Source organism: Fukomys damarensis, unplaced genomic scaffold (genome assembly GCF_012274545.1).
Source record: "Fukomys damarensis isolate Sample0158 unplaced genomic scaffold, DMR_v1.0_HiC HiC_scaffold_7, whole genome shotgun sequence".
Lineage (NCBI taxonomy): Eukaryota > Metazoa > Chordata > Mammalia > Rodentia > Bathyergidae > Fukomys > Fukomys damarensis.
Genome location: NW_022900919.1, coordinates 14,220,196 through 14,231,438, shown reverse-complemented (window position 1 = coordinate 14,231,438; position 11,243 = coordinate 14,220,196). Strand labels below are relative to the sequence as shown.

At 48.9% G+C, this 11,243-nt stretch overlaps 1 protein-coding gene across 1 annotated transcript in view; it reads left to right on the top strand.

The window, feature by feature from the left end:
• The first annotated feature begins 289 nt into the window (after positions 1–289).
• Positions 290–11,243, top strand: part of St8sia2 (ST8 alpha-N-acetyl-neuraminide alpha-2,8-sialyltransferase 2) — a 31,807-nt gene continuing 20,853 nt past the window's right edge. The window contains exons 1-5 of the mRNA XM_033761079.1: positions 290–371; positions 1,000–1,062; positions 4,640–4,768; positions 8,192–8,449; positions 10,938–11,231. Of these exons, the coding sequence (XP_033616970.1) occupies positions 4,653–4,768; positions 8,192–8,449; positions 10,938–11,231 (668 nt within the window). The 5' untranslated portion in view covers positions 290–371; positions 1,000–1,062; positions 4,640–4,652. The remainder of the gene's footprint in view (positions 372–999; positions 1,063–4,639; positions 4,769–8,191; positions 8,450–10,937; positions 11,232–11,243) is intronic.

The following is an 11,243-nucleotide window of genomic DNA, read 5'->3' as shown; positions in this document are numbered from 1 at the left end:
AAGACTAAATAAAATTTTTTAAAATGAATAAAGTACGGAGTACTTCCCCACACCACACACTGTATAAGTCAGTGGGCAAGAATTTTTTAATTAATGAAAATAATTCTCTCATTTCTAGCTTTTCTAAAACACATGCAGGTCACAAAGTGGGGTACCAGAGCCGCAAATTTTCATTCATCCCCCAGCCGATGTGATAACAAAACGCGATGGGACTTTGTGGCCAGACAATGGAGTCTGGCAGAACTGAATAGAAGATGGGCTTGGAAAGGACCTTAGAACACTTTTCCTCCAAAAGCATGTGCTCCAGGGAAAGGAATATAGGACCCTATTATCCACCTGCCTTCTGCCCTGGCCCCTACAAAATGACAACAGTAAGATTATTTATCCTGACACTAAAAAGCAAATGGTTATCACATTTGCTTAGAGATATGGTTGAGTTAGCCTTGCTACCTCTGTTGAACTTCTGGTATCTCAAAGATGGAGATAATGTGATGGACATCTCACCACCTACGGAGGAGTGCAAGAGAAGCCAGTCAGCAGGGGCTGAGTCATGCTAAAGCAAGTGCTGAATAATGCTAAGGCAGATCTGAGTCATGCTGCGTGGCTCTAGAATAGTCACTAAGTCATACTAGAGAAAATGCTGAGTCACGCTAGGGCAGCCGCTGCACCATGCTGAGTAATTCTATCATGCGGTATTAACCAGGAGAGATTAATCACAGAGGGATTTATCTCCAGACCCAAATGGGAGTGACAACTGGGACCCTTGGTGCTAATTGAAAGTGCTCAAGCGGGAGGCAGGGGAGAATCCTAGAGGCCCACTTCCCTGTAAAGTGCTTGGGCTATGGCTGGGACCAAAGCATTGCTCATTCTGGAGAGTCCAGACTGAGCTCCTGCTCCCTCTGTAGTCCTCCAGGTGAGCTGTGGGGTCTCTTGGTGATTGAAGATAGCTTTTCAGAGAAGAGCTGGCTTTATAAATAATGCATGTCCTTTGTCTTGCAGGAATTCTGGAGGCAGAGGTACAATCAGATCAGCTGTGAACAGCTTACATAGCAAATCTAATAGGTTTGTAAATTAGATTTTGTGTTCATTTGTTTTTGCTGTAAGGCAGCTATTAATCTGCTTCTCCTCTTTGCTGGATGATGCCCTTCTTACTTAGTAAATAGATCTGTTTGTTTCACTTTGGTTTTGCATTTCCCTAATCACTTTCTGAGGGAGCTGTCCATGAAAGATCATATGAAATAGTCCAAGGTCTAGAAGTTGCTGAGATGGAAAACACCGATGGGTAGGAGTTATTTTCTGGAAAAGATCCCACCCACTTGGTAAAGCTTGGGCCACCAATGAACTTGCTTAGAACTTGCACTTTTGCTAAGCAGTGGAGGCCCTGCAGGAAGTCAGAACTTTCACCCAGTTTCTCTGTGGTAAATGGCTGGTCCGGGAGGTTAAAACGAAAATAAAGTACTCAAAATTTTTGCTGAGCCCTCTTAAACACATGGGGAGTCAACTTGCTAACGCTGATCATTAGATGTGCATCTTTTGTAACGCGACACTGCTACACTGGAAGCCTTCTGGACAGTCCCTGGCTGGGGGACAGATTGATGCAAGGGAGCATCCAAATACTTTGCAAGCTGGCAGACCCAGGCTTGCCACTGGCTGTGGCCACACCATGCCTCCAAATCCCTATTCCCCATCAACAATGAGTGTCCCATACCTCTGACCTTCTGTCTCCCAAGCCCAAGTTCAGGAGTAGTAAAGACAGGTGCCAACCCTAACCCTAAATGTCTTCTTTGATCATGCTGGAAATGAGAGGCTCATATTACTCAAAGGACGTTTTGTCATTTGCCCTCCTATAATTTTTTAGGTCTCTTGTCCATATGAGACCTGTCAAGTGTGTTCCTGGCCCTGCAGGACTGACTTGAGAAGTTAGCCCCTGTGTCCTGGACATCATCACTTCTAGGTCTTTAATGGCATCTTACCTGCTCAGACCTATGAATGAAGCTGATCTTGTGGCTAAAATGCAAAAATGGCAGAAATGAAGAAGGCCATACAACCCTCAGTTCCTCTCTGGTCTACCGTGGAAAGATGCTGTTTCTTGAAGAAAGAAGACACTGCCTCTCAAGCTCTAGCCCTCAATTTCCAGGGTGCAATCTTATTGACCCTGAGAAGTGAGGCCAGTCTTGGGTGCCAGGCAGTCCTGGTTTCAGCTCCTGAGCTTCTTAGTTGGCACCTCAGGCAAGCAATTTCACCCTTTCAGCCTCAGTTTCCATGTGATGGACATCTCATCACCTACGGAGGAGTGCAAGAGAAGCCAGTCAGCAGGTGCTGGGTCATGCTAAAGCAAGTGCTGAATAATGCTAAGGCAGATCTGAGTCATGCTGAGTGGCTTATTATTCCAATGAGAATAATAAGTAATGGCTTCTGGGGAGAATTAGAACTACTGAATGTCAGGGTCTATCTAGCCTAGCATCTGAGATGGTCAAGACACTCTGCTCATGATTTTCACAGACACCAAGGATGTATTTGTGACATCAGTGTTCCTGAGGGTAAAGTTCAGGACTTGGGAGGCAATGACACTTAACACACCTCAAGAATCATTTAAGAGATGCAAGAAGAGTACTGAATCTGGGGCAGTCACCAAAGAGGAGAATCTCACCTCTGTAGTCCAGCTTTCTTTGTGCAACACAGAGCATGTAAATCCTGTAAGCAGAAATGATCCCTGGGAATATGGAAACCTTCCAAATAAGAAAGCCAAGGCCAGAAAACCAAGGTAACTTTCCCAAGGCCTCCAGCCAAACAGCAACAGAGCCGAAGTTAAGTCCGGTAAGATCATAGCTGGTGGTATAAGACCTCAGCCAAGGCTACCCTAGGAAGTAGAGACCAAGGTAAAATTCAACTCCTATCCATGCCAGCATTTATCTCATTCCTTTTCCTACTTCTACTACCTGTGTCTGAGAGAACTCTGGAACCCATGTCCAGAGGCTTCTGCCCGAGCCCCTCCACAAGCTTCCAGAAAGCCCAGCCTTGCAGCTATTTCCAGAGTGAGTCTGGGCCATCCCATCTGCCCAGGCTGAATCTACCTGAAGACATGCGGCACCAGCACCCGTCACTGGTTACAAATGTAAGCACCAACCAGCGTGTTAGAAATTCAAATCCTCATCACAAGATTAAAGCATTTCTATCACATGCCCCTACTGATACACACTGCAGTGAGGCTTGGTCCTGAGGTCACAGTTCCTTCCTGGGATGGAGGTGAAGCAATGCAGCCATAGTCACTCATCTTAGGAAGACTTTCCACTTCCCCTTCTGCTTCCTTTCATGAAAATAGTAACAATCCCAAAGGGCCAAGTTTTCTGTTTCTTCTTCTTTCAGCCTTCTTTCTGTCAGGAGAAGTCCATCTGCCTTACTCAAAACCCTTTTGTTTCTCCGTACAGTCATATGGAGTATATTTGGATCCAAAACAAGTGATATCAGCAGAGAAGTGGAGAATATTTCTGGAATAGAGATGGGAGAGTCATGAAACACAGGGCATACCCCTACCTAATTAATTTCTTATCTACCTGAAAAAAACCAAAATAGAGCATTGGGTTTAGACCTCACTAACAGGATTTCATCTTTCTTATCTGGGCTGTTGCAAGATAAATGCAAAGGACAGAGATGCTTGATTTGAACTCTTTGAAGCTCTGGAACTTGGCATCACAAATCCACTTATCATTCTAACCGGGAGAATCTGCTGTCAGAACAAACAAAAGGAACTTGGGATGTGACCCACATACGTGTGCCTGCATCTGACAGAAGGCAGCCTGGCTCTTGCACTGCTTTTAAAGATATAATTGTAGCCTAGTTTCTTAGAAACCTACTAGCATAGATTTCAAGCCTCTGTATTCAAGTGAATCCTCTAATGCCTGGTGTTCCGGAGTCAGGTGGATGGATGGTTTATACCCAGAGTTGTGATCCGCCCTGGGGTACAAAGCCAACCAGATCCTTCATCCACTCCAGGCTCCCTCAGGATCAATTTCAAAGTCACATTCAACAAACACTTATTTATTGAGCACCTGCTATGCTAGACCACTGGGGAATGTAGGAATGACGGAGGGAGATGCCCCTGCTTGCAGTCTAGTAGGAGAGAGAGAGACAGAGCATGGATTATTCTGTCACAGGTAGAGATTTCTTATGTCAACAAGACTGATGGGAATAGAGGACAGGATACAGAAGCCACAGGCTACAAGGACACTGTCCTGGGATGAGGTTTTGTTTTCTCATCATTAGGTTTGCAAGCTATCATAGGATACTTTGCCACTAATAGAACTGCTACCTGTGAGTTTCTTATCAATCGTTTAAAAGGAAAATATTATTATTCTGGTAGTAACGGCCAGGTTTCACTGGGAGGAAACACTAAAGGTGGAGGGAGAGAAAAATAGTTTTATCACCCTTCCTGTCTCCAAGAATGTATGTTGGTTATACCTAAGGGAGAGAGTTTGTACAATTCTAGAAGATAAATAGACTTCCTTCCTTTCTCGGGTAATAACTGCAATTTTGCTCTGCTGAAGTTTACATTCAATCCAGAGCAAAAACAAAACTATTAGACTTGTCATTGGCATGCTAGCAGATCGCGTCTACCTTCGTCTTTCTTTCCCCCTTCCAGAGCTGATGTAGTAATGAATGGCTCCTCATCGCCAGCTGTTGTTGACAGAAGTAATGAAAGCATTAAGCACAACATCCAGCCAGCCTCGTCCAAATGGAGACACAACCAGACGCTCTCTCTGAGGATCAGGTACTGGTAATTACCTGTAGGACAAGAGGCAGACCTGGCCTTCTTCAGCACAAACCGGCAAATTGCCACTCTCCATCATCTATGGAAGCAGGATAGAAATAAAATGTTTACCTCCCATGGAGGCAGGTTTCATCTGAAAGCGATCTACTGGGAGTAAGACCTGAGGCCAGCCAAGCGGCCTGGCAGTGGACACAGCCACGTGGGAAGGGGAGGGGTGGACTCCTGCTGGAGGCCAGGGGCAGACAGCACCTGGTGACAGGCAGAGGCCATAGGGGGCCTCTCTGTCCCTGGTATAAGGAGTCATTCCGTGTTTGGGCTCGCTCGGCATTCGTGTCCGCATTCTGTGACCATCCTCCAGTTCGTCCATGGAGTGCTGCCCTGTCCCACTGTCCTTGTGGCTTGGCACACTGTCTCCCCATACATGTGAATGAGCACCCAGAGCTGGGAGACACAGGAACTGAGTTGACAGCGGACCCCAAAGAGAGAACCCTTGTCCTGACTGTCACAGAGCAGATTTTAGGCTGCCACCATCCCGGGGTAGCAGCAATGGGAGAAAGTAGAGAAGGAATTAACAACTTAACCATGTTAGATGCTCAGCTCTGATATAGCCATGATTGCCCCTGGAAATATCAGTCAGTATCACCTAGTATATTCATTTCCAGGCCTTGTGCTGCAGGCTCAGAGTGCCAACGTGAGTGAGAACAGGGAAACCCAAATATAAAGACAGGACAAGGTGGTAGGCTGTACACATTAGGTAGCACTGCGTTTATACACAAAGTGGAAGTAAGGAGGTCATGCTAAGGAGAGAGTCATTCACTTTGTAAGGGGTCTACACGGGCAGTCAGAGAAGGCTAGCCCAGAAGATTGGGCTTTGAAGGATACTTAGGAGTTTCCCGGGTGTGTAAAGGTGTGTCCTGCACGCAGAGCCTAATCGGGTTATGTGCCCAGTGCTGCAGGAACTCAAAGGAGGAGGGGCCGTGGGGACATCGGGTGAAGTTTGGGTCCACCAACACCAGATGAGGAGGCCATCAGCATAGGGTTAGAGAGAAGGACCAATGACAGTGCAACCACACGGCCGGAGTCAAGTCCTCCAGGAAGACTCCTGAACCCCAGTTTGAGGCTTGGTTTGGGGACATGAAGGCTCTGGTATGGGGGTACGCGGATAGAGGGATCAGGGGGCCAAGAAACCATCTGCAGGAGCTGTCCCCCCCACCCTCACTCAGAGCCTCTTCCAAGGCCACTGGGCGGGACCCCACCATTATCGTGCCACCTTGACAGCTGCCCCTTTTCATAGGGGCACTGTGGAGTCGGTGAGACCACTGCCACTTTCCCCTTGGGCTACTGTAACAAATAAGCTCCATCTTGGTGGTGAAACAACCCAGGTTATTCACTCACGGTGTGGAGGCCAAGGTTCTGAGCACTCCTCCTGGGCTATGGGAGAGAACTCCTCCCTTAGCCTCTTCCTGGGGCACAATGCCTTCTCCTCTCCTGCTCTGCGCCACCTCCTTCCTCTTCTGTCTCTCCAAAGGACACCATTACTGGATTTAGGGCCCACCCATGGAATCCAGGATGAGCTCATCTCAAGATCTGTAGTTTAATTACATCTGTGAAGACGCTGTGTCCAGAGGTCACACTCGCAGCTTCCTGAGGTTGGACAGGTGGGGTCACCACGTGCCCACCTGTGAGTGACGTCCTCCTGCCACACAAGGCCACCTGCCACCCACTCACCCTTCCTCTAATAATAAGCAGTGTACACACACGCACACCTTGCTTTTGAAAAACACTAGAAGGAGCTTGCAAACACACAACCACCTTGGCAAGAACAATATGCCTTCACCCAGAGGGGAAAAGAATGGCCCTCCATTCAGGCAATTAATCTCCAAAATTATTCATGACAAAAGAGTTGGCAAATGATTTGGAGTGATGTTTAATAACTGATAGTAATTTCTCATAATTAGGAATTAATTCCCTCACAAAGGTACTATATGGATTTATGGGCTTTCTAGGGGCTCTTTTTTTTTATTGCTTTTAAATACTTTAGGGTAAGTAATTGTAAGGGTTTTAGTAATTTCTAAACTATTTTAGTGTGTCAAGTTGTATAGTTTTTAGGAAAGCATAGTAAATAAAATAACACCTCAGCTTTCCATCAAGAGGAACAAATTGATTTCTCCCATACCATAGCAAGAGATCCACCTCAGTCGTGTGGAAAGACAAGAGGGTAGAGAGTGCCACATTCTGCCCCACAGCTGTGACACAGCCTCCACATAGCTAGGCACATGACAGAGTCACCTGACCTGGAGCTCCTCTGACTCAGGATGTCCCAGGTGGCAGGCGCAGCTCCTGAGCTCAAGGCTCCCCAGCAATGGGACATGCAGTGCATGTCAAGCGCAGCAGCCTTCTGGGCACCAGGGTGCCTTGTGTACAATGGGGCAGCCGACTCATGGGTTCTTCCACACACAAAGTGCATGCAGATGCTGGGCTCTGTGGACAGGAAGACCAGTGTCCTCTTGTGAGCTCTAGGTCAGGACTCACTGCAGGAAGTGAAATAATTCTGGTTGATCTGGAGACCCACTTCCTTGGTCTTCATGACTTGAATCATTTCTGAAGATCTTTGGGATAACTGAGGCTGTCCTTTAAGTAGAACCCAGCTGAGATGCTCAGGCTCCCGGGACCTGGCTTAGAGCTTTGGGTAAAACTCCCCTAGTGATTCTGAGAGGACACCCAACCCTTTCCTGACCTGACTTCATTGCTTCTCTCTACTTTGCTGGATGATTCCAAAACTTCGCCCCTGTGATCAAAGTTAAATTACCCTGGAACCCAGCAAGCTATCTTTGATCATCTTTCTTCAGAAACAATACAACAATGGAGCATTTTTCTAAGGGACCTAGGGAGGCTCTGAGATTCATAAAGCCCACACTGGCCGGCAACTGGGGGAAGAGGTGGTACCAGCCCCACAGAATGGACCAGCCCCTCAGTGTCTGGACATGATGCTGTCCCTTCAGTACCGTGCTCCCCTTCACCCTCTCTGGTAGCCCCTCATCCAGAGCCCTCCCTGAAGATGAACCACAACAAATGAGGACATGTGGCATCCTGGCTGGCTGCTTCTGCTTCTCAGTCTCCCTAGCAGATGGTGGCCCCGACCTGTGGTACAGGTTGGTGGGGGGTGCCCAAGACTAAATGGTTTTCTGGACAGGGGACATCCAGTCCTATACCCAGGCACTCAGGGTAGTAGGCCACCTGTCTGTGAGGTCCCCTTCCTTCTGGGCCCTCCATAAGGCATGGGATCCATTCCCCAGGGCATTTAAACTCTTGGCCTCTTTGCAGGGCTGCTGCCTCCCATCAGGGTGAGATAAGACAGGAAAATCTGGGTTGCCAAGGAGCATCTGGAAACAATCTCTCATCATGCATATTTGGTTTTCATAGGAAACAAATTTTGAAGTTCCTGGATGCTGAGAAGGATATTTCCGTCCTCAAGGGGACTCTGAAGCCTGGAGACATAATTCACTATATCTTTGACCGAGACAGCACAATGAACGTATCCCAGAACCTCTATGAACTCCTGCCCAGAACCTCACCCCTGAAGAATAAGAATTTCCGGACTTGTGCCATCGTGGGCAACTCGGGGGTCTTGCTGAACAGTGGCTGTGGGCAGGAGATCGACATGCATAGCTTTGTCATAAGGTAACCACCCACACAGGTGCTGTGGCCCTGAGCATGGCGAGATGCCCCAACATTCTGAAACAAAACACACTGATTGCATTAGGTTCTGTTCTCTTGGGGAGCCTCATCCCCAGTGTTTTGACTATACTTTCAGCCAAGTAAATCATCTGGGGCACAGGGAGAGGGGGTGGACCTGTGTGACCCAGGGAGCTCAGGTGATACTGATGTCTGGCTGTGATTGAGTCACGGACGCACAGCAGAGACAGGCGGACTATGGCCCTCAGCCTGTTTTTGTAAATAAAGTTTTATTGGAACATAGCCATTGGCTAATTTGCATACTGTCAGTGGCTGATTTCTGGCCACAATGCAAAATAGAGTGACTGGTAGAGTTGAAAAGCATTGTTGCTAAAGCAACACATAGAACACCCTACCTGCAAAGCTGGAAATGCTCACAATTTGGCCCTTTCCAGAAGTTTCCTGACTCTAAGACGGAGCCCAGTGCAAAAAGTTGCTAAGAAAATTTCCCATGGTGGCCAATTGGTCTAAGTTTGTAAAGCTCTTTCCAGAGTCCTGGAAGGTGAGTCTCTACTACTGACTTCATTACCCTGTAATCCAAGCCTGGGAAGTGAGGGGCGACAGAAAATCCTGAGTCTTGTATTTGACCTTCATTTTCTCTAAAATATCAGCTCTTGATTTTCAATCATGTGGGACAATTGAACCCAGTTACCCACAGCCCTGATACCTGGCCCCACACAGACTCAGAAACAAGCAAAGTACGGCACCTGGAGCCTCAAGTTTCATCCCACGCAGCTCCCAGTCCCAAGAGAGCGGCACACCCCAGCTCACATTTCTACAGGGACTGTCCTGAAGCAAAGAGCCACTTGTCCCAGGGCTTTGGGAAGCGACCTGATCACAGAGCTCCCTGAAACTCAGAGCATGGGAAGAAACCCAGAGTGTTACTTTTGCATCCCCTGGGGCTGGAGAGCTCCCACAGCCCACAGTCAAAGCTGCTTCTGTTCTTAGACTTGGCCAGGTCTCTCTGGGGCTGGCCAAGACAATGGCTCAAGTCCTTCAGTATAGCAGGGTCACTGGATTCTGTGTGAGGAGTGAGGAGCCAGTGGGATGGATATTAAAAGTGAAGGTACAGGCGAATGTCTGGTGTCTTCCACACTTCATACCCTGGTGGTGGCGGGTCTCCTGTCTCTGCTCTGCACACACTTCTTCTGACTTCTCAGACTTCTTTCCTCTGGCCCCTACTCCCAACCCCATCCCAGCAGCCCTCAGTATGGGCAGGCAACCTGGGTGTGCAAACCCATGCCCAAACCCTTGCAGGTGGGTGAGTGCCTCTAAGCCAGCCCACCACTTAAATAATAGGGGCTGCCCCCTCAGGTGCTCTCACTGGCTCAGCAACAGGTTAGTTTGTGCTGTAATATTTAACTGCATTCCCTCCAGTAAATCCCCTACCGCTCCATCTTATTGTCTGTTACCTAAAATGAAAACTTCCCACATTACTGTCCTGTTCAAGAACCTTCAGCAGCTCCCTTGCACGCTCAGAACCAAGTCCCTGACACACAGGCCCTTTGATATCTTACCCAGTGTGTTTCTGTAGCCCCATCTCCCCCATGGGACATGCCCTAGTCAGACCAAATTGCTTGCCTTCCTCCAAGCACTGGTGGCTGTTTCTTGCCTCTCTGCCCTTATGTACATTTCTAGTGTTTAATACTCCATGGCATGGCATGGTGTTCTTGAACTGCTTTGGGCATGAAGAGGAAGTGCTTGTAAAACAAAAAAATAAATTATTAAAATATACACACACATACAAATTCTTGACCTGTGAGTCCTACTGCAGCTGTACCTCCACCTGGTGAGGGACCCAGAGAATCTGCATTTTTAACCAGTACCCAAGGGGAATCTGGGAGCAGCTGCCTTGGCCACAAATGGACTTCCACTCATCCACCCCCCAGACGGCCCTCCATGGTCACCTCCTGCTGCTCCTTCCCATAAGAATTAGTCAGCAGCAGTGTCTGTGGAGCTCTGACCCTGCCCAGCCCACTCTGAGCTCAGTGTTTCTGGTTCCTGTGATCCCCATGGGTCACAGCCATTGTAACTGGAACACTTGGGAAAGAGAGACTGAGCAGAAACACACAGGGAGAGAGTGTCAGAGCTGATCTGGACCTGGGAATGTGGCTTCAGAGCCGGCTCTGTCACTGAAGGGCCGGGTCACACCTGCCAACAGTGTCCTCTGTCGTCTTGAGCTGATAGCTGGCCTTCCTGCCCCTTCCCCTTCGCCTAGACCCTGCACTCCAGAAGGGAGGCGTTTTGTGTCTCCGGGGCCTAGCTTAGGGTGGCAGGAGCTCAGTGAGCATTTCAGCAGCAGGGAGAGGAGGAACGAGGAGAACCCCAGGATATGGGACGGTGCCCTGGTTTATCTGGTGAGGAGCAGGAAGCAGGAGTTCACAGGGCAGCTCAGCGCCTCTCACCAGGACTGCGCTACCTTTGTCTCCTCCAGGTGCAACCTGGCCCCGGTGCAGGAGTATGCCCGGGACGTGGGGCTCAAGACAGACCTGGTGACCATGAACCCCTCGGTCATCCAGCGCGCCTTCGAGGACCTGGTCAACGCCACGTGGCGGGAGAAGCTGCTGCAGCGGCTGCACGGCCTGAATGGCAGCATCCTGTGGATCCCCGCTTTCATGGCCCGGGGCGGCAAGCAGCGCGTGGACTGGGTCAACGAGCTCATCCTGAAGCACCACGTCAACGTGCGCACCGCCTACCCCTCGCTGCGCCTGCTGCACGCCGTCCGCGGGTGAGCCGGCCG